Genomic DNA, 24,811 nt, shown 5'->3' on the forward strand with positions numbered 1-24,811 from the left:
CATATTTTATCGTCCATGATTTCTTTGTTGGCGGATTATAAGAATTTCAAAGAGTTCGCAGTGAATTCCAAACTTGAAATTACAATTTTAATTCCAACGAACTAAAACGTTTTTCTCCCACACCATATGCTTCAATAGGAAGTGAAAGGGGGATCTTTGTCATTTTGGTGACAGATAAAGGTTATGTGTGATGTATACATGTGGCACGCCCCATAGCTTGAAATACGTCGTGTGACGTCATATGCTTTCAAAGACATTAAAAATAATTAATCACCAATATTTTTGCAAAACGGATGTATATAATAGAGTATCAGTATATATGGATACAATAAATCCAGTTCGGAAAATTTAACAAAAGTTAACATAACAATGAAAAAGAAACTGATTTCTGATGAATTTCTTAATGTACATTGTACATGACAACAAATTCAAAAAATGTCTAATGTTAATACTTTTTGCGTAAAATTGAAAATGTGGATTCCAACAAATCATGAATTTGTCCGTTTTTCAGTGATTCTTTTATAAACAGAATACCTCTACAGTATACAAAATCAAAATCGAATACATATTTACGTTAAAATGAAAATTGAATTTCGAGCTTCGAGCTTTTGCTTTTGATGGAAAAGACCGCACATATATTACATTTTACTATCCGGCGATCAAGGATTATTGCAAGCAAAACCGTAAATGCTTTAGTATGATTAAAATAATAATAGTATTTAGAAAATACGTTTTTGTATAATAATTAAAGCTATTTTATACTTCTTTATTAAAAATAAATATATATTTTGCAGCATTTTACAACTAGGCACAAAGCACAATTCTTAGCATTTATTTATTTCCATATTTAAAAAAAAAATCATGAATCTTCAGCTTGTTTAGAAAATATTGAAAGCATATTAAGTCTGATGACGTCACATCTAGGTGGAGGCAAAGATATGATAACTCTAGATGCGGCACCTCATTAGCGAACCTATAAGATGTTCAAAAACTAAAAAAATGCTATTAATTGCAAAGAGGTGGAGATAACTATTTCTCTTCTTAACCATTAGCGTTTGTGTTTAGTTCTTTGAACTTCTTCTAGACCTGTAAAGGTGTATTTACACGCCTGTCGAATGCAGACGGAAAATATATCTTCTTCTCATTTTACAATGTTACGATGGCACTCATTTATCGCACTCTAAATTTTTTCGGTTTTTCCGTTGGATGGAAAATCCAGAGTGAGATAAATGCATCGCATCGTCACATGGTAGAGTTGAAGTTTCTTCTCTTCAGTTTTTAATTTTAATTTTGTTATTGTTAAAAAAAAAAAAACAAATACTGATTTGTAATATTTAACAAATTACATGATTTGTTGAAAAATCGTTCTTTTTGGGTGAATTCAAAGGCTTTTAATTAAAAATATTTTTGATTGAAGTATCAACTATTGAATTTTACGTTGTTCGTTACAGATTTATCTCTATGGTTTAAAATGAACTATTTTAATGTAAATCGATCTTTTTCGTTAAAAGTTGATTAACGGAAAATTTAACTTCTCTCTTTTGGTTCACAACTTACCTTGATGCTTAAAGATTAATCTTTTTGGTTGGAAAATCATTTTTCGGTTGAAAATTTAACTAGTTTCCGAAAAATTTGTTTTTCTTTTCTTGAAAAATTGATCTTTTTAGTTGAAAATTCAACTATGTGTTTGATAACTGACATTTTTTCTAGAAAATTATTCTTCTTGTTTGCAAATTCATTTATTTTTGTTACAAATTTAGTTAATTAATTCGAACCTAGTTTCCAGGGTATACCCTGGGAAAAATTTAGAACTGCCCAACCTGACAGTAAGCAAATGCCTAAAAGAAAAAGTCTTTGCTTCCCAGTTTTGCTGTACTGAATACTTTTCTCATAATCTTTCCTTAAACAATTTTCTGTATATCGCTATGTTTGAGTATTTTTAGATATATTTAGATGCGTTTTATTCATAACAATAATATAAATTTCCTTCGAAATTTTAATTTTAGGTATAATTTTGTAATGCGAATTGAAGCAAGATGTTAGAACTACCCATTTTGACTTTAAGAACTGCCCGACTTGGGTAGAACTGCCGTTTAGAGTATAGTCTGCTATTTTCTTAAAAAGTAATTTTTTCTGTTGAAAATTCATCTCTATGGCTAAAAATGCAACTATTTTATTAATGCTTAATTTAATAAATAATCATAATAATTAATGTATTCTATTTATTTGACTGAATAAAAAAATGTAAACAGAAAATTTAAATATTTCATTTTTGACTGCGATTTTTTTTCTTTTTCTTTTAGTACAAATTTTAAGTTTTTCGGTTGGAGCTTAGAATATTAGATGGTATTTTGTTGATAATTTGTCTTTCCAATAGAAACTTAATCTTCTTGTTTGGCAGCTCATCATTTTGGTTGAAAATTGAAGATATCATTTTTGGTTGAAAATTGGACTATGTCATTTTTGGTACAAAATTATCTTTAATAGTTGAAAATTCGACTAATTTTTGAGAAAAATTGAGAATGTAATGAAAACACATACATTAAATTTTTCAGCAGAAACAATATTATTTATAAAATGCAGAACAATGCAAGAAAAAATGGCCAGTAATTAAAATATTAAATTTTTCCTCTTCAAACTGAATTACTTACTCTTTTACTTTATCTCACAAAAGAACTATAAAATTTTATTAACAACTTGTATGAAAAAAGGTATTTTTGATTGATTAAATTTAAATTTTCGCAAAACTCGAACCCGAAAAGATCACGCACTATGGTGAATGGAGTACTCCACCTTCACTACAGAAAAGCCTTTACTTTTGATTAAAAACATAATGTGTAAAACATAATATGTGTTACGTCATTGTTGAATCAATTAAATTAATTTTTATATTACGAAATAGTTTTTTAAATTGGTTTTAAATTCAAAGTGAGGAATTCTTTTCTTCATAAATACAAATCTTGACATAGTAAATAATATTTTTTTATAATTTATAATTATTATATGCTGTAAAAAATTTATTTGCATATTTAATAATTTCAAGTAAGCGCGCGGTCAATGTCCAATGAGGATGCTTATTCAAAGCATGCGCAGGACGCTTGAGGAGCACTGGTTAGTAACTGCACAACCTCGATGTTGACGTAAGACCCGTAAAACCATGGACATAGGAAACAAGGGATTAGGCATGCCATTGCGGGGAGTGATGCAATGAGGGGGGAGGTCCGCCACCTTTTGATGTCCCGCGACGAACATGGCAGCGCCCACATGTTTATATTGACATGCACAGTTTGTCGGCAAAAATGCTCGTGCACATAATCAATTGGAACATCGTAAGATGGCGGTTCTCGCCACTCATGGAATTCTCCCCCCTCCCGCGGATTCAACCCCGCTCGCCTAAGTTAGGATGGCATGCCGAGTCCCGTGTTTCCCATGTCCATGCGTAGAACACTTGATTTGATTCAACACTCCATCCATTGTAACCATTACTTGGTTGACGGACGTATCTCATCCCAAGTTTTCTTTATAGTTCAATTTAATAGTAATACATTTTATATTTTCATTAAAAATGCCGTTAGAAAATCTTGAAGAGGAGGGTTTGGAAAAGAATCCGAAGCTAGAGCTAGCGCAAATTAAATTTTTGCTAAGTTTACCTGAACACAAGAACGATGCAGCTTTGAAAACTAAACTTCTTGATGCCATCAAAGCCGACAGTGAGATTGCATTTTTATACTTTTTTCTCTGAGTGCATAATATTTCACATATTTCTAAACTGGAATTTATAATAATGAAGGAGTGCTCTATTTTATTTAATTATGAGGTAATATGCAATTAAAAACGAAATCCGGAGTGTCAAAATATACAGTTTAAGAATCTTATATTTTAGGTTATGTCTACAGTTTAATGGGTTTAAAGTTTCCGTGACAAGAACATTAATCGAGTTCTTGGAGTAAATTTCGTTGTAAGAAAGTTTCTTATTACTTATTAGTATATGTTTACATTCTTATAAACTAAAAAAAAAAACATTAAAATGTTAAAGTAACCTTGAACTCTTTAAGTATACATGTTGCCTTCTTTCTGAGCAGGTAAACAGAGGATAATCAAGTCTAATTTTTAATTTGTCTTCAGTAATTTTTTAATAAAAATAATAAAAGTAATTTTTATGTTTCACTAGAAATACATTCACGCTATATTTATTTTTTGTGTCTTGCAATTTTTAAATTAATATTAAGAAAACTTTATATTTTGAAATATCCTATCTAAAGTAATAGGAGAGAAAAGCAAGGACAATATGTTTGATAATGAATGAAAAATGATATTTTAACGTCTTATGCTTTTTTTATTAACAATATCAGTTTTAGGCGAAAAACATAGTATAAAAAAATGAGTTCAAGATTGTAAATATTCATTTAAAATTGATGTCTAATTGACATAATCGATTTCTGGCTAAAAATATTGTACAAAATATTTCTCAATTTTCAACCAGAGATAAATTTTTAACTAAATTGATGAATCTTAAAAAAAGAAATTACTTTTGAACAAAGTAGTTCAACTTTTCACAAAGTATGTAGCTAAAATTTCAACCAAAAAAGTAGAATTTGCATTGGAAAATATAATAGTTAATATTTCAACCAAAAAAGATTTTAATTTTAAACCAAAAACAGTTGAATTTAACCCAAAAATACAGCTTTTCACCAAAATAGTTCAATTTTCATCAAAATAAATTAATTTTCATCCAAGAAGATTAATTTTCTGTCAAAAAGACAAATTAAAAAAAAAGTAGTTAAATTTTCAACTAAAGGGATGAATTTTTACCTAAAACGATAAATCGTGAACCAGAAAGTTACTTTTTAACGAAGTAGTTGAATTTTTAACTAAAACAAAATAATTTTGTACGAAACAGTTACATTTTTTAATCCTAATATATGAATTTTCAAGAAAAATGTTAGTTTTCCATTAAAATTTTACAACAATTGTAAATTTAATGACCGAATGATAATCTAAAAATCCTTTTTTTTTTTATAAATATCAACTTTCGACAACAATAAAAACACTAACATAACAGAAAATTGTTCCAAATTATAAATCGTATTTCACATTCAATTAAATAATCGATTTCCGTTGAAAAACGTTTAACTTTACCTTAACCTGCAACTATTAATAGTTGTGAATCTTTCGAAATCAAGCATTTTTGAATTGAAAATTCTAATTTCCGAAAGAAACCCTAAAAAATTTATATTCGTTAAAAGATTTTGATTTTTTCAAATTATAATGGTTTTGGTTGACAAATTTTGATTTTCGATGTGAAACGCCAGCGTAAACTTAAAAGTTAAAAAGATTATGAACCTTTGAAATCTAATGATTTTTCATCAAAAATTTCAAGCTTGTACATTTTATTATTTAACAAAAAATCATTGGCTTAAAATCTAATGGTGTCTGGTTAAAAATGTAAATTTCAGGTAAAACATAACAATTTAACCTAAATTTTTTGAACAATTATAATTATTATTTGAAACATAATTACTTTTGATTGAAAATATTATAATGATTGTTGTTTTAAAACGCCAATTTTTGGTGTAAAACGCTAACAACCCAAAATTGTCGAGATTAAAAATTTTTGTTTAGCAATGGTTATAAAATTGTTTCATTTTGTACCAAACAGTTGAACTTGTACGAAATTGTTGAATTTTATGCCAAAAAGACCATTTTTCTATACAACCGTTTTTCAATTAAATAGTTAAGTTTTCAATTAAGAAATTATTCTTTAACTAAAAAAACAACGAATTTTCAAGTGAAAAATGAACTTTTAGGAAAATAGTTCAACTTTCAACCAAGAAATTAAATTTTCAACTTCAAGAAATGAATTTTCAATGAAAAATTGTAATAGTTATTTTAGCAAAGAAATATTTGTATGAAAAATTAAAAAAAAAAACTGTTGGACTTACGACGACTTTTCAACAAAATACTCTATTTTCAATCCAACAAAAATTTTTAGTTAACAAAGGAAAAAGATTTCAATAAAATTCTTGAATTATGAAGTCTAGAAATTTACAAGAAAAAAGATGAATTCTTAACCTAAAATTTAATAAAAGACTTTTAACCCGAAAATAATTAACTTTCAATAAAAAAAATAGTTGGATTTTCTTATTGGACGTTATTGATTCATTTCGAATTTAAGTAGAAAATGGGGGAAGGCTGTGCAGCTTGCGATAAATAGATAGGAATTTTCATAATTTATTGGGAATGGTTAAACTGCGATAGGCCACCTAATGACAAAAATACGAACTGGAAAGAACAGGTACGATTTTAAAGATGCATTTTAATTTGTGCATAAAAGTGTTTTAATCATTTTTCTTGTCGAGTTTACAGTATTTATTGGATAATAAAAATAAGTCTTTATCGGAAACAAAGTGTTTTAGATGGAATGTACATATTATACAGTGAAAACCCACAGTTTTTGACAGAAATATTTTTGTAAAAAAAATATATTGTTTACTTTATTGTGATTTTCAAAAGGTTATAAACTTAAATGGACTTATTTTGAAGCAAAAATGAACTCAAAGTAAATTTTTAATAATTTATACATGAAATATTTACTATTTAAAAATCTGATCCAAAAGTTAGGTTAGAGTTCGTATTTAAATTCCAGTCGTGTTTTTTTCGAATTCTTGGCATAATATGGATAAAATTGGTCACTGCATACAATAATTAAAGATTATTTAAGCTTACAATGCACTGAAACTCACATCAAATAATTGTATTTTTTTTAAAAACCTATTTCACAAAAATTGTTTTTTCACTCTATAAGGTCAAAATTCTATCTAAAATTGTTTTTTATGAATATTTGTTATCATTGTTTCATACTTCACAAAACAATCGTAAAAACCCTTTTGTGCAAAAATTAAAATACATGTTTAAAATTGTACCTACTCTTTCTAGTTCCATTTTTCGGCACCATGTGGCGAAATGGTAGACCATAATCCCCATTTAAAAAAATACGAACATTTTAAATAAAAAATAAACTTCATTTTTAATATTTGATAGCTGTTATGACACTATTTTTTAGAAAGCGATAATATTTTCGATCTCTAAAGTGAATTCGAGGCTGGAAGTTTTTTCTTTCTTTTCTTTTTTTAAAGATGGAAAATTCGTATATTCAGATTTTGAATTGCAGACATGGCGCCGTTTTATGAAGAGGTATGTCGAGATTTGGGTTGGCCTGTCGATGAGGCTCTGTTGTCTAAAATGAAAGCCCGAAATGAGGAACAATTGAAAGAACTGGATGGCGTTATCGAAGACGCAGAGCAGAATTTGGGTGAGATGGAGGTCCGTGAAGCAAACCTAAAGAAATCGGAACATCTTTGTCGAATTGGAGACAAAGATGGAGCTATTTCCGCTTTTAGAAAAACCTACGATAAAACCGTATCTTTAGGTCACAGATTAGATATTGTTTTCCATAACATAAGAATTGGTCTTTTTTATCTGGACCATGATCACATTACGAGAAACATAGAAAAAGCTGAAAGGTATGTTACATTTTGTAATTTTTTGTACAAAGACCGTTATAATAAGCGGTTCACACATTATTTATAAACCATAAAACATTTATTTTTCTTTATTTTGTAATAAAATTCATATCTCCATGTTATAATTTTGCTTAAAACATAACTTTATTTTTCATCTTTTGAATAACGCATGAATAAAAACGTATAACTATGAATTATTATCCCAATTACTTAAATTGTTGTAATTTTTCTTGCTTTATTTAAATCATCTTCAAAAAAAAAAAGATAATTCTCAATCTAATACTTCAATTTTCTAACAAACTGTTGAATTTTAAAATGAAAAAGGCTAATTTTTTACCAAAAAGATGAATTCTCATTGAAAAATAGAATAGTTTATATTTCAGCCAAAAAATGTTTGGATTATAAATTACAAACAGCCGAATTCATTGAAAAAAAAAAGAATTTTCACCTATATATTGCGACTTGTAAGGAAGCAAGATAAAATTTCTACCGTAAAATATGAATTTTTAACCAAGAAAGATTTTTTATTTAAACAAAAATGTTTCAAACAAATTTTTCAATTTTCTATCCAAATAATACAATTTTCAACAAAAAAGTTAATTTGCAACAAAATACAATCAGATTATATTTTCAACTCGAAAATAGGAATTTTTAACAAAAAAGTTAATTGACAACCAAAAAGATGAATTTTCAACAAAATTAGTTGAAATATTAATAAAAAAAAAAAATTCAGTCAAGAATGGCGAAAAATTCCAACCAATCTGTTGAATTTTCAAGTAAATTTATGATATTAATTTTATTATTAATCTATAATAAATGTTGCTGCATACTTACTAATTTTTTTTAAGGAATTAAATTTAAGAGTAACTATTTATTTACTTACCTAAGCAGTTGTTAAAATTTGAGGTTCGAATTGCAGGTTGAAATAAAATACTTTTAATTTCTGTTTTATAATTAGTAAATGATTCGACGGCAAGCGTGGAGCTTATTATCAGTGAGATAATCATAATTATTGTATATTATTCTCTGACTCTAGAGACGAATTCAAGAAATGATTAATTATGTTTGTAGTATTATTTATTTATTTAATTAATCGACAGTTCTAATATATAAAACAATATCTTGTGAAATAATTTTTTTTAACACTTGTCACAGTAATTAAACATATTAATTGAATCCAAGGAAACTGGAATCAAACATTATTTATAATAAACTCGGGAAATTGTACTATACATATTCCAAGTCGGTTGTTCTATGAGTATTCAGAATAAACAAATTGGTACTTAAAAATATTAAAATTTGTCGAAAAGTTAGTAAGGTAAAATGCTTCTCCTGCATTTTTTCTAACAAAATATATATTTGAAGAAATACGTATTATTTAAAGAATTGTAAAATTACTTAAACAAATTATTTTATTGTTACCATTGATTAAATTACTAATAAAGTCTAGAAAATTCGTTCACTTCGCGAGTTAACTAAAAAAAATATTTGAACAAATTAAAAATGTTTAAACTATTGAATATCAGTTAAGAAATGACTGGGTTTTTTTAAAAATACCGATTAATGATTTTTTCACATTTGAAAAGCGTCAATAAACCGCAATTTTACGTTACCTTCAAATATGTCACTTATGGGGTTTTGCTTTGGGGGCCCAAGAGTGGCTTAAAATTATTCAACCTCAAAATTTACGATTGATCCTTATTCTCGGACGAATTCTGAACAATATACTAAAATGCGCAATTATTTGTAACATATTATCGCGTTTAAATATTAGATTTAGAATTTTTTTGTTTATTTTTTCCCCCAGGATTTCAGTAGACACCCTGATGAAGATTATTTTTTAATTTCCAAATTTATTTTTCAGTCTGATCGAAGAAGGCGGAGACTGGGACAGGAGAAATCGATTAAAGGTATATCAAGGAACTTATTGCATAGCAGTTCGTGATTTTAAACAAGCTGCAAATTTCTTCTTGGACACGATTAGTACCTTCACCAGTTACGAACTGATGGATTACAACACTTTTGTCAGATACACGGTTTACATGAGTATGATAAGTTTGCCGAGAAACGAGCTGCGAGACAAAATCATCAAAGGCTCGGAAATTCTCGAGGTTCTTCATAGTAATCCAGATGTCAAAGAATACCTATTTTCCTTGTACAATTGTCATTATACCGATTTCTTCAAAAATCTTGGTAAGTTTTGATCATGGCAGTATTTACAAAGTGTTCTAAAGAGTTTAAGTGCTCGGAAAAATCGTATTTTCTATATTTATTAATATAAATGACATTATTTAAATTTCGCGGGAAAATTTATCGCCTCAAATTGGAAAGGGCGCTTAATTTGAATGGCAAAATAAGTTAAAGTAATAAAAAATATATCTATTGTTTGCATTAAACAGTTCCATATTCAGAGTTGCTACAATATCCCAATTTATAAATTTTTCTTGGTGTAAAACCAACCATACACCTAGAAGAATAATAATATTAACTCAAACAAAATTTTGTTTCTCGATACATATCAAACACTTTTTAGTTGAGTTTTCAAATCAAAAAGATAAATTTTGAAACTAAGAAATAAATTTGTTTTGAATTGAATTTGAATTTTCAACCAAAAAGATTAATTTTCTATCAAAAAATTTTCATCTAAGAAACAACGAATTTTCGACCGTAATTAGAATATTTAAAATGATAAAAAAATAAAAGTTACCAAACAAAAAAAAACGAATTTACAACAAAATAGTTTGTTTTTTTCATTAAAAAAAGATTTTTTAACCCAAAATAGAATAATTAAATTTTTAGTTAAAATAATCAATTTTCAACAAACAAAAAAATGAATTTTGAATAAAAGAATCCGATTTAAACCCCAAATGATGAATTTTCTCCCAAAAAGAAACAGTTTCCATGAAATATATGAATTTTCAATTGAAAATATAACTTTTCAAGCAAAATTGTAACAGTTAAGGGTGGCCGCTGGACCGATAAACTGGGAAATGACAGTGAATTTATTTCTTGACCGAGAATTTTACGAATTTTCAGAAGAAAAATTTGCCCAAGTTTGATTTCAACAGTTTTGTAAATAATTAAAGTATAAAAAATTAAACAATAATTGATTTGATAAAACGATTCTAAATTCGTTCAAAATTTCCAGATTATAACTGTTTGAATTCGAAAGTCTTAATACGAATTAAGATTAATATAATAACATCTATTCCGATAATTTTTTTTTTACATAACAATTTTAATGATTCATCAATAAAATATTTTTAATTCAAAGTTTCAGGTCTTCCTTTATATTATTTTTTATTTTAAATTGAATAAATAAATTAATTAATTAATATATTATTTTTCTCAGCTATTAAAAATTTCAATGTTCATTTAAGACGAGTAAATTGAATACAAATATATGTAAAAATAAACACTGAAACTGAATTGTTTGATATAGAAAGCTTTGAATTTGTAGAATTTCGAAGAGATTTTTAACTTTTAACGTTACAATTTGAATGGTTCTGTTTTAAAAAATGTTTAATTTGTAAGTGTAATTGTTAAATTTTGACGTATAAATAGCAAATGAACACTTACTATTTGTAAACAAAATTTGAGTAATTTCAAGAGATATTTCGTAGTTTTAAAAAAATTCAAAATTAATGAAAAACTTGAAATGTCTTCAAGTAATTGAAAAGAAGTGTGTTAACATTTTTGTTCAGAACTTCCAAATATATTTTTAAATTAACGGAATTTTTCCTACAACTTTTGGAAAATCCTGCAAATTAAAAAAAAGTCCTTAAAATCTCCCAGGTTCTGTTTTGATCATTTTGGAAATGTCTTAAAATCTTTTTAAATTTTCAGTTACTATGGGCATTTGCATCAAAATTTCGGTACGAATAGCCCAATTTTTGTTGCGTCACAAACTTCTTGTAAATGATTTGAAATAATTTCAAGTTCTAAATTTAATTTTGATATTTTTAAAACTTCTAAATATCTCTTAAAATTACTCTAATTTTTTCTACAAATAATAAGTGTTCCTATTGTTATTTATAAATTCAAAGTTTAAGGATTTTCTAAAAGTTGTAGGAAAAATTCATTTAATTTAAATATATATTTAAACATTTGGAAAACATTTAAAAATGTTTTTAAATTTGGAAAAATCTAAAACCATAGCTAGATTTCTTAATATTTTGAAATAAAATTTTAATGTTTTTGAAGGATGCTTAAACTATTTCAAATGAAAATAACTTCTAATTTATAAAATGTTAAGTTAAAAAAAAAAAATTTTTTATTTTCTAATTTGTCTAGCTTCAAATTATTTTAAAAAATATATTATTTTGAACATTTTTAAAGTTCATTGCTTGTTTCTTTAATTTAGAGTATTGAAAATGTTAATGTAGATTTATATTTTTGGGATTTAATCTGAATCTTTAAACTCTATAATTTATAAAAGTTCTAAATCTTGAAGTTTATCTACATTTCATTTCAAATTTTTCAATTGAAAAGTGTTAGTACCTTCCATTTCATACGTGTAAATTTAATTTGTTGTTTATTGTTGTTTATTTGTTGTTTAAATGGAAAAATGTTTAGAATAGAATTCGATTTTTTAAATTTCATTGACCGTGAAAAATGTTTGCGAACCGGGAAAAAACAGTGAAATGACCGGGAATTTTTTTCTTCGATAAAAAAGGCCACCCTGTAGACACATCTTTAGTTAAGAAGATAAATTTTCAACTCAGAAGAAACGAATTTTTAGCGACAGAAAATAATTTTTAATCACAGTGATGAATTTTCAACCCAAAAGATCAATTTTCTATATCAAAAAAAGAATTTTTAACTAAATATTATTTTCCCCAGTCTAACAAATAAATTCTTAATAAAAAATAGAATTGGTAAATTTTCGACAAAACAGAACATTTTTTAATGAAAAAAATAACATTTATATAAAAGACGTAAGTTTTTCACAAAAAATGAAATTGTTCAATTGAATTTTCAACTAAAATGATAAATTTTCATCTAAAAAAATTTAATTTGTAACCAAATAAACGAATTTTTAAATAAAAAAAAAAAATTTCTAGAAAAACTAAAAAAATTTAATTTTCAGTTAATAAAATAAATTTCCAACCAAACAAGAAACGAAATTTTTAACAAAATAGTTGAATTTTCAAACCCAGAAATTAATTTTTAACAAAAAACATGAAATTTCAACTAATGAGAGTACTCCTCTACTTAAAAAAAACGTATTTTCAAACAATAACATGAATTTTCTCACAAAATAGACGAATTTTTAACAAAGTGCATAAAATTTCAACCAGATATTTGAATTTTCAAAGGAATTTTCAACCAAAAAGAGAAATTAGTCGCCAAGAAGTTGAAATATTCTCCCAAAAATTCGAATTTTAAATCAAATATTGGAATTTTCAACTTAAGAACATCAATTTTGAACTAAACATGTGTGTGTGTGATTTAATATTTCGGTTGAAAGAATTAATTTTCATCCTAAAAAGAAACAAATTTCCAGCAAAAGAAATAAATGCTTTATCAGAATGTTGAATTTTCAACTAAAAATGTGAATTTTTGACAAAATATAGGGATTTTCAACCCAAAGGATGAATTTTTTATAATAAAAGAAACGAATTTTTAACTAAATATTTGTTTTCCCCAATCAAAGAAATTAATTTTTAACGAAAAATAGAATTGTTTAGTTTTCTATAAAACAGAACATTTTTTCATGAAAAAGATTATATTTCTATAAAAAATGAAATTCTTAAAGTGAATTTTGAACTAAAATGATAAATGTTCAACTAAAAAAATTAAATTTTTTACTCAACAAAAAATAAAGCACTTAATTTTTCAGCTATTAAAATAAATTTTCAACGAGGAAAGAAACGAATTTTTAACAAAATCATTCAATTTTCAACCACATATATTAATTTTCAACCAAAAACGTGAAATTTCAAATAATAAGAGTACTCTTTTACCAAAGAGGACGAATTTTCAACAAATAGTTGAATTTTCACCTAAAACAAATACATTTTCAACTAAAAATAGATTATTAAAATCTTCAGTAAAAAGGTTAATTTTCAATAAAATAGAGCCGTTTTCAATCAATAAAATGAATTTTCAACCAATTATTTGATTTTTTAAAGGAGTTTTCAACCGAAAAGAGGAATTAGTCACAAAAAAGCTGAAATATTCATCAAAAAATTTGAATTTACAATAAAATACAGGTATTTTCAACTTAAGATAAATTTTGTATGAAAGGTTGTGCGAGTTGAATTTTCAGTTACACATTTTTAGAAAAAATAATTCGTCCAATTTAGATTTCAACCGTTTTTAAAATAATTAGTTAAATTGTGATCTTTTTTAATTATGACATTCAGTTTAGGATGCGTATTTGAATTACAAGAATTACAAAATGCAGTTTTAAAGACTGAAACAATAAAAAATTTTAAGCGTTTAAAGTCGAAGATTTTTCATAACAAACTTTTTTAGTTGATCAACTGTGAATATGAATTAATTAATGATTTTTAAATTTGAATTGCACTTAAAATTTTTAAAAATAAATAATATATTTACAATTAAAATAATCAGTAAATATCAGTATAAAATATTTCATTCTCAAACCACGTAATTTAAAATTTTTTAATTAAAAAAAGAATAATTACTTAATATTTAGAAATATCTGACTGTACATTTAAAATCAGTATTTATAATTCAAATACTCAAAACGGAACAAAAAAACTAAACTTTGAAAATTACAATTTTAAGTGTTCTATTTTAAAAAAAATTTTAATTTGTAAGTCAACTTCTTAAATTTTGATGTATAAATAACAATTGAACAGCTCTTATTCTAAGAAAAAATCAAGTAAGTTGAAGAAATATTTATAAGTTTTGAAAAAATTCAAAATTAATTAAAAGTTTGAATTGATTTCAAATAATTAAAGCATAAAGCGCGGCTATTCTTACCAAAATTTCGGTGCAAATATTCCACGACCTAATTTGAAACCAAATACAGATTTTGGCAGATTTCGAACATGAAATTTAAAAGCTTTTTAATAATAAAATGTTTTAAGATTGCTAGGAAAATTGAAAATTATTATTTTTTTAATTATTTGAAATTCGAATAATTTAAAAAAATATTTAGAATTTGTTTCAAATTCAAAATAATAAAGCATTTTAAGTATTTTTAAACTATTCAAAATAAAAATAATTCAACATAATTTAAACAAATAATTTTCAATCTTTTACAAATTTATAGATGGAACAAGAATTTATTCAAAATAATAACCGGGAATTTCAAATGTTGACAAATTCCGAGCTAGCACTGAAAATTTGCGAAAAGGAACAAAATTTTGAAGTGGAACAGGAAGTTTTTCCAAAGAATTATAATTCTGAGTTGAAGCAAAGAATTTTTAAATTTTATCTACTTCTGAAATGAAACTGGTATTTGTCCAAAAGAATTATAATTCTTCTTGGAACAGGGAATTTTGAAGTTTAAATAAATTCTGAGCTGGAACAGGGAATTTTTTATTGGAATGAATTCTAATTCTAAGTTGAAACGGGACATTTTCGATAAAAATTAAAATTATGAATTGGAACAGGGAATTTTACAAAAATTCGAATTCTTTTTTGAAACGGAAAATTTTCGAAAAGTATTAAAATTTCGGATTTGAAGAAGGAATTTAAAATTTTTAACTAATTCTGAGTTGGAACTGGAATTTATCAAGGAGAATAACAATTCTCAATGGAAAATTGAATTTTTCCAACAAACTTATTGTTCTATGTTGAAACGTGGTATTTTTGAGAAAAAAATCAAATTATGAATTGGAGTTGAAATGGAAAATTTTCGAAAAGAATTAAAATTCTGGATTTAAACCAATTTTTAACCAATTCTGAGGTGGAATTAGAATTTAAAATTGCTAAAAATGGTATAATTTTGAATATTTTTAAATTTAGTGATTGATTCTTCAATTTAGATCATTAAAAATTATAGCGTGGATTTATATTTTTGGAACTGAATCTTTGAACTCTACAAACGATAAAAATTCCAAAATTTCTAATTTATCAAATTTCAAACTTCAATTTTTGAAGTTTAAAATTCAAGAGTTTCACTTTGAGTGCTTTCATTTGCAGTTAAGTTCTTATTACTTAGAATGGTACAATTAGATTAAGTGTTCGATGTTTTTAAATTTCATTGACCGTGAAAAATGTTTGCGAACCGGGAAATGACCGGGAACTTTTTTCTTTGATTAAAACCGCCATCCTCTTTATGGAATTACCTGATCTGTAGCAACTCTGTAATTTAAACAAGTATATCTTTATTTTACTCAAGAATATTTTTTTACAAATATATGTATTAATTATCATATATATTTGTTTAAACAATAAATGCTTTAAATCCTCTCAATTGGTCTACGAATGCTCTTTTCGATCTTAAATGCTGAGCATATTTTTGAAAGCATTTGCTCAACATAAATTCTTTGGAATTTAAGAACTCCAAGAACGTCTACCATTTTTTATATTTTTTTTACAGCACATGTGGAAGGTTTATTACGCAGAGATTATCTAGTTTTTCCACATTATCGTTATTACGTTCGAGAGATGCGAATTCTTGCGTACACCCAACTCCTGGAATCGTATAGATCGCTAACTTTGCAATATATGGCGGATGCTTTTGGTGTTAAAATAGAATACGTCGACCAGTAAGTATTTATTTCTAATCCATTTTGACAATTAAAGGGCTCGGATCGTTCGATTTTTTTTTTTAAACTTTTTGGAAGGTAAATACGACTAATCGGCTTTTTTTCGTTTAATTTTTTTTTAAATAACTTAATAAGTTTGAAAGTCACTTTGATTTTCCCCTTTTTAAAGAATATCCTAATTTCCCCTATTTTCAAGAAGTTTTCTCTTTCTCGATTTTTCATTTACATTTTTGGTTTGGTTAAAAATTAACTTTTTTTTAACTGAAAATTCAACTATTATATTTCTAATTAAATAATTATGTTTTTTAGTTAAAAATTCAACTATTCAGTTTGAAACAATTTATTATTTTTATTTAAAATTCATTTTATCTGTTGAAAATTTGCGTTTTTTGTTCAAAACTCTTGTTTTTTTTTTTTAATTTCAATTAGCCTTTTTTGGATTTACATAAAAACAATTTTAGTTAAAATATCAAGAACTACACTTTTCTTTGAAAATGTATCTTTTTTTTTATTAAAACTTCAACAACTACCTGGTTGAAACTTGAAGTAATTTTTTAAAAGTTAATTTTTTGTTGTGAAGATTCATAATTTTAGTTGAAAATACATATTTGCAGTGGAAAGTTAAACAGATTTTTTAACTGCAAATATGACTATTTCATTTTTGGTTTTATTTAAAGTTCTTAATTAAAAATGGATCTTTTCTTTTTGAAAATTTAACTATTTTGTTCAATATTAATGTATTTTATGAGGATTCAACTATTTTTCTGAAAATTAGTCTGTTTTTATTGAATTCAACGATTTTTTATTTTAAGTTAAAATATTTACTGGTGTGAAAATTCAACAATTTGGTAGAAAATTAAACTCTGTAGTTGCAAATTTACTTTTTGATTGAAAAATTTCACTGTTTGGTTAAAAGTAATTTCTTTTTTAGTTAAAAATTCATTTCATCTGTTGAAAATTTGTGTCTTTTGGTAGAAACTTAATCTTCTTGGTTAAAAATTCATCTTATTCGTTGAAAATTTATCACTTTCGTTTAAAATTTAACTATTTGGTTGAAAATTCGTGTTTTTTTTTATTTCATTCAACTGTTTTTGATTTAAATAAAAAAAATTTATTTGAAATATCAAGAGTACACTTTTCTTTGAGAATTTATCTTCTTTATTAAAACTTCAACTGCCTGGTTGAAACTTGAATTAATTTGTTGAAAGTCAATTTTTTGTTGTAAAGATTCATAATTTTAGTTGAAAATTCATATTTAGAGTGGAAATTTAACCAGTTTTTTAAACTGAAAATATATTAATTTTTTTATTTGAATTTAAATTTTTTTATTAAAAATTGATCTTTTCTATTTGAAAATTTTAATATTTTGTTCAAAATTCATGTATTTTGTTGAGGATTTATCTATTTTGCTGAAAATTAGTCTTCTTTGGTTGAATTCCGCTATTTTTTATTTTAAATCAAAATATTTTTTGGTGGGAAAATTCAACAATTAGGTAGAAAATTAAACTCTATAGTTGAAAATTAAGTTTTTAATTTAAAAATTTTACGATTTGGTTAAACCAATTTCTTCTTTCGTTAAAAATTCATTTTATTTGATGAAAATTTGTGTTTTTTTGTAGAAACTTAATCTGCATAGTTAAAAATTCATCTTTTTCTTTTAAAATTCATCACTTTGGTTCAAAATTTAACTATTTTGTTGAAAATTCGTGTTTTTTTAATTTCATTCAGCTGTGTTTGATTTAAATTTTAAAAATGTTAGCTAAAATATCAAGAAACACATATTTGTTTGAGAATTTATCTTCTTTTTTTTATGAAAACTTCAACTGCATGGTTGAAACTTGAATTAATTTATTAAAACTCAATTTTTTGTTGTAAAGATTTATAATTTTAGTTGAAAATACGTTTTCGGAGTGAAAATTTTACCAGTTTTTAAACTGAAAATATAACCATTTCTTTTTTGTTTTAAGTTAAAATTTTTAGTTGAAAATTGATCTTTTCTATTTGAAAATTTAACTATTTTGTTCGAAATTCATGTATTTTATGAGGATTCAACTATTTTGCTGAAAATTAGTCTTTTTTGGTTGAATTCAACTATTTTTTATTTTAAATTAAAATATTTTTTGGTGTGAAAATTCAACAATTTGGTAGAAAATTAAACTCTATAGTTAAAAATGAACTTTTTTTATTTAAAAATTACAGTATTTGGTTAAAACGAATTTTTCTTTAATTTAACAATTCATTTTATCTTTTGAAAAATTGTGTTTTTTTTTGTAGAAACTTAATCTTCTTAGTTAAAAATTCATCTTTTTCTTTTAAAATTTATTATTTTGGTTCAAAATTTAACTATTTTGTTGAAAATTAGTCCTCTTTGGCTAAATTCATCTTTTTTTTATTTGAAATTAAAATATTTTTTGTTCTAAAAATTAATTAAACAATTTGGTAGAAAATTTAATTATGTAATTGAACATTAACTTCTTTATTTAAAAATTTCACTATTTGGTTAAAAAGAATTTCTTCTTTAGTTAAAAATTCAGCTTCGTTGAAAACTCATCACTTTGGTTCAAAATTTAACTATTTTGTTGGAAATTCGTGTTTTTTTTTTCATATTTCATTCAGCCTTTTTTGATTTGAACAAAAAAAAATTATTTGAAATATCAAGAAATACACTTTTTTTTTAGAGTTTATCTTTTTTTTTTGTTAAAACTTCAACTACCTGGCTCAAATTTAAATTAATTTGTTACATGTCAATTTTTTGTTGTGAAGATTCATAATTTTAGTTAAAAATTCATATTTAACGTGAAAATTTTACCACTAGAAAAAAAATGACAATATAACTATTTCCTTTTTAGTTGAAATTTTTAATTTTTAATTGAGAATTGATATTTTCTATTTGAAAATTTAACTATTTTGTTCAAAATTCATATATTTTGTGAGGATTCAACTATTTTCCTGAAAATTATTCCTCTTTGGCTGAATTCATCTATTTTTTATTTTAAATTAAAATATTTTTTGTTGTGAAAATTCAACAATGTGGTAGAAAATTAAACTCTATAGTTGAAAATTAACTTTTTTATTTAAAACTGATACTATTTGGTTAAAACGAATTTCTTCATTAGTTAAAAATTCATGTTTTTCTTTGAAAATTCATCCGTTTGATTCAAAATTTAACTATTTTGTTGTAAATTCATGTTTTGTTTTATTCCATTCAGTTCTTCTTGATTTAAATTTAAAAAAATTGGTTGAAATATCAAGAACTGCACTTTTCTTTGAGAATTTTTCTTTTTTTTTATTAAAACTTCAACTGTCTGGCTCAAAAAGGTTCATAATTTTAGTTGAAAATTCATATTTGGAGTTGAAAATCAACCACGTTAAAAAAAATGGAAGTATAACTATTTCATTTTTGGTTGAAAATTTAAATTTTTAATTGAGAATTGAACTTTTCTAATTGAAAATTTAACTATTTGGTTCAAAATTTATGTATTTTGTTGAGGATTCATCTATTTTGCTGAAAATTAGTCCTCTTTGGCTGAATTTATTTTTTATTTTAAATTAAAATATTTTTTGTTGTGAAAATTCAATAATTTGGTAGAAAATTAAACTCTATAGTTGAAAATTAACTTTTTTTAGCTGAAAATTTAACTATTACATTTCTAATTCAAAAATTATCTTTTTTATTAAAAAATTTCACTATTTAACTAAAAAAGTTTATTCTTTAATTAAGAATTCATGTTATTTGTTGAAAATTTATGTTTTCTTGCTAAAAGCTTAATCTTCTTAGTGAAAAAATCATCTTTTTCGTTTGAAAATTCATCACTGGTTTAAAATTGAACTATTTTGTTGGAAATCCGTTTTTTTATTAAACTTTTTAAAATTAAAATTAAAATCTTTTTTTGATTGAAATATAAAAAATTACACTTTTCGTTGAGAATTTATCTCTTTTTTTTTTTTATTTAAAATTCCATTACCTGCTTGAAAGTTGAACTGTTTTGCTAAAAATAATTTTTTGTGGAGATTCATCATTTTCGTTGAAAATTCATGTTTAGAGTTGAAAATTTAACTATTTAAAAAAAAATGAAAATATAAATATATAATTTTTTATTGAAAATTTACATTTTTAATTGAAAATTGATCTTTTCTATTTGAAAATTTGACTATTTGGCTGAAAAAATGTGTCGATTCATAATTTTAGTTGAAAATTCATATTTGGAGTAGAAAATTTAACCAGTTTTTTAAACTGAAAATATAACTATTTCATTTTTTATTTAAATTAAAATTTTTAAGCGAAAACTGATCCTTTATATTTCTTCTTTAGTTAAATTTAACTGTTTCTTTTATTTAAAATCATAATAGTTTTTGGCTTAAAAATTCGGGAATTTTGTTGAAAATTAAACTAGATTTATGAAAATCAACTTCTTCGTTAAAAATTTTTTTGCAATTTGAAAATTTAATTGTTTTGTAGAAATTTCTTTTTTTGTTTGTTTTAATTCATCTCTTTGTTTATACTATCTTTTTTGGTAAACTGTTTTGTCGAAATTGAAACTATAATTGAAAAATAAAACCACTTTGTAGGAAATCAACTTTCTGCTGAAAATTCATAGTATCGGGAGGAAAATTCAACTTTTTTTTGAAAAATTAATGTATTTTGTTAAAAATTCTTCTCCTTGTGTAAAGAAATAATTTTCTGGCAGTGGATTTGATAATTTTTTGTTTAAAATCGTTTTTTTTCTATTTAACTGGTAGAAAAATCGTTTCTTTTTTTGTTGTTAAAAATTATATTTATAAACTAAAAATGTAACTATTCCATTTTGGTTAAAAACTAACCTTTTTCAGTTGAAAATTCATTTCTGTTGATTAAAAATTACTTTCTGTTTGAAAATAGATCTTTTCAGGTTTAAAGTTAAGTATTTTATCGAGTCATCTTTTTTAGTCTAAAATTTATCTGTTTTGTTAAGAATTTGTCCTTTTGAATTAAAATATCGATTATTTGGTTGAAAATTTAATTATTTTGTTAAAAATTCCTAAATTTTGGTAGAAAATTTTACTATTTTGATAGAAAATCCACTTTTTTTATTCCCAATTTTTCTATTTTGTTGAAAATTCGTTTCATGGTTGAAAACCATCTTTTTGTTGAAATTTCAACTTTTCAGGCTGACAATTAAAAGGTCGTTATTTGAAAATTCGACAGTTTTGTTAAAAATTCAATTATTCAGTTATCTTTTTGGAGATTACTTTTTTTTATTGAAAATTCAACTGTTTGGTTAAAAATTTGTCTATTTTCTGGAAAATTGGTCTCTTTTGATTGAAAGTCCAGCTATTTGGTTCAAAATATAACTTTTTTTAGTTGAGTTTCAATCTTTTTTATTTGAAAATTCGACCATTTGGTTGAAAATTCAATTATTTTGCTCAAAATTAATCTTTACAGTAAAAAATATAACTGCTTTTTTGTACAGTCGTCTTTTTAAATAGAAAATTCGTTCTTATGGATTGGAATCTTTTATGGTAGAAAAGTCATCTATTTTGTTGAAAATTTTCTCTCTTTTGATTGAAAGTCTGGTAAAAATTATTATTCTGTTTTGAAAAATTCAACTATTTGAATGAAAATTCATCTTTCTTTTAAACCGATCTGTTTGTTGATAATGCAACTTTTTAGGCTCATAATTCCATTATTTGGTTGAAAATGCAGCCGTTTTTGGTTGAGCTTTAATCATTTGTATTTGAAAATTAAACTTTTTGATTGAAAATTCAATTATTTTGTCCAAAAGTCCAAAAGTCCTTGTTTAAAATTTCTCTTTTTTTGTAAAAAATTAAATCGTTTGTTGAAAATTTAACTTTTTTCTAAACAAAAATCCATATTTTTTCTTGAAAATTCAACTACGTGGTTGAATTAAAGGACTAAGTAAAAAAAGTTACGATGATATGTTTGAATTGTAAATACGCTACTCCATTTTTGCTTTAAAATTCATCATTCTTGATTGATAATGGCGTATTTGTTGAAAACTCATCTTTTTTGTTTCAAAATTCATCTTTTTACGTGAAAATATTTTTGTCTTGTTTGAAAATTCATACTAATTGGTTAAAAATTCAACTACTTTTTTGAGAGTTCAAAATATATTAAGACCTATTTTCGTGAAAAATCACTTATTTCTCCTATTGTTAGAATATTTAAAAATCAATCATAATCATTAATTCTATATTCATAAATAAATAAATTATTTCAGTTATTTAGTTTTTTTCTATACTTTAAAAAATTTGATACGACTTTTTGTGGACTTTTTTCGAAATTCCATACAATTTTCTTTGTATTTTGATGCGGCTAATATGCCTTTTTTGAAGCCTTCTAGTCGATCTGAGCCCTGGATTTGTGTGATTCAAAAACAGTGTATTTCAGGGAGCTTAATTTTCGATTTTCAGGGAACTTTCGCGTTTCATAGCTGCAGGTCGATTGCACTGTAAAGTTGATCGGGTGGGCGGAGTCGTTGAAACGAACAGACCTGACAGCAAAAATTGGCAGTATCAGGCGATGGTTAAACAAGGAGACTTGCTACTCAACAGAGTTCAAAAATTGTCTCGTGTTATTAACATTTGAATTCTGAAAAGTCTTATTCTAAGATTAAACAAGTGCGATCGATACACTGTCTATTTTCAAGTGTCTACGACTTTTTAAACGTAAGTGCAAGACTAAAGATTTAACACATTGCAGCTTTCTGCTTATCCTTCACATGTATGTGTTAATGTACAACGTAATATTATTACAATTTTTTAAGATAAATTTATTGATTGCAATAATATAATTATTTTTCTTCCTTCAAATCCTTATTTTCTTACTTTTTTTTTATACCAAATACCATCATGAAAATTGAATATTCAACAAGTTGAAAACTGGAGAAAAATTAATTTTCAACTGTTGGAACTTGAAGAAAATTAATCATTGAAATATTAACAGCAGAAAATTCAACTGTTGAAAATTGAAGGAAAGAATTTTTTGAATAAGGACTATTTAACAAGTATGCAACGCTTTTTCATGATATTTTGGACTCCAATTGTAGAGTCGCTTATTAAATTATCAAAATTAAAGAAAATTTATAATTAAATTTTCAACAACTGAAAATTCTATTTTTGAAAATCGAAGAAAATTTAAAGTTGAATATTCAACTGGTGGGAATTGAATAAAGTTAAATTATCAACAGTAGAAAATTCAACTGTTGAAAATTGAAGAGAATTCAAAGTGGAATTTTGAAGTATTAGAAATTCGAGGATGTTTTTTTAATGAATCATCAACAGTAGAAAATTTAATTTTCAGCTTTAGGAATTAGAAGAAAATTAATAATTGAATTATCAACAGTAGAAAATTTGCTTTTGAAATTTGAAGAGAATTGAAAATGGAATATTCAACTGTTGAAAATTTGAGAAGAATGAATTTTCAACTGTTGGAAATGAAAGAAAATTGAATTATCAACAGTAGAAAATTGAAGAGAATTTTCAAGTATTGTAAACTCGAGAAATTTTTTAAAATGTATCATCGAAAGTAGAAAATTTAATTTTCAACTGTAGGAATTTAAAGAAAATTAATAATTGAATTATCAAGAGCAGAAAATGAATAACAGTGGAAAATATAAGAAAATTGATGATTGAATTATCAACAGTAGAAAATTCGACTATTGAAATTTGAAGAGAATTGAAAATGGGATTATCGACAGAAAATTCAACTGTTGAAAATTGAAGAGAATTTAAAATGGAATTTTCAACTATTAGAAATTCGAGAATGTTTTTCCAAGGAATCATCAACAGTAGAAAATTTAATTTTCAACTGTAGGAATTAGAAGAAAATTAATAATCGAATTATCAACAGTAGAAAATGATTAAAAGTGGAAAATATAAGAAAATTGATAATTGAATTATCAACAGTAGAAAATTTGTCTGTTAAAATTTTAATAGAATTGAAAATTGAATATTCAACTGTTCAAAATTTGAGAAAATTGAATTTGTAACTGTTGGAAATGAAAGAAAATTGAATTTTTAACTAGTAGAAATGAAAGAAAATTGAATTATCAACAGTAGAAAATTCAATTGTTGTAAATTGAAGAGAATTCGAAATGGAATTTTCATCTATTGGAAATTCCATAAAGTTCTTTTAATGAATTATCAACAGTAGAAAATTTAATTTTCAGCTGTAGGAATGAGAAGAAAATTAATAATTGAATTACCAATAGTAGAAAATTATCAACTGGTGGGAATTGAAGAAAATTGATATTTGAATTGTCAACAGTAGACAATTCAACTGTTGAAATTTGAAGAGAATTGAAAATTGGATTATCGACAGACGAAAATTCAACTGTTGAAAATTGAAGAGTGTTTACAATGGAATTTTCAACAATTGGAAATTCGAGAAAGTTTTTAAAATCAACGCCGGAAAAATTTTAATTTTCAACTGTAGAAATTCGAAGAAAATTAGTAATTGAAATATCAACCGTAGAAAATTATTAACAATGGAGAATTTAAGAAAATTGATAATTAACTATCAACAGTAGAAAATTTGACTGTTGAAATTGGAAGAAAATTGAAAATTTGATTATTGAACTGTTTAATATTGGAGAAAAT

At 24.6% G+C, this 24,811-nt stretch overlaps 1 protein-coding gene across 1 annotated transcript; it reads left to right on the plus strand.

Annotated features, from left to right (window-relative positions):
* The first annotated feature begins 3,453 nt into the window (after window positions 1-3,453).
* On the plus strand, window positions 3,454-23,001 carry LOC117171764 (26S proteasome non-ATPase regulatory subunit 6). The gene is made up of 5 exons (XM_033359370.1): window positions 3,454-3,710; window positions 7,172-7,523; window positions 9,388-9,716; window positions 16,045-16,213; window positions 22,625-23,001. The coding sequence occupies exons 1-5, from the start codon at window positions 3,566-3,568 to the stop codon at window positions 22,797-22,799; spliced, it is 1,170 nt and encodes a 389-aa protein (XP_033215261.1). The 5' UTR covers window positions 3,454-3,565; the 3' UTR covers window positions 22,800-23,001.
* The last annotated feature ends 1,810 nt before the right edge of the window (window positions 23,002-24,811 follow it).

This window comes from Belonocnema kinseyi, chromosome 4, assembly GCF_010883055.1.
Source record: "Belonocnema kinseyi isolate 2016_QV_RU_SX_M_011 chromosome 4, B_treatae_v1, whole genome shotgun sequence".
In the NCBI taxonomy this organism is placed as follows: Eukaryota; Metazoa; Arthropoda; class Insecta; order Hymenoptera; family Cynipidae; genus Belonocnema; species Belonocnema kinseyi.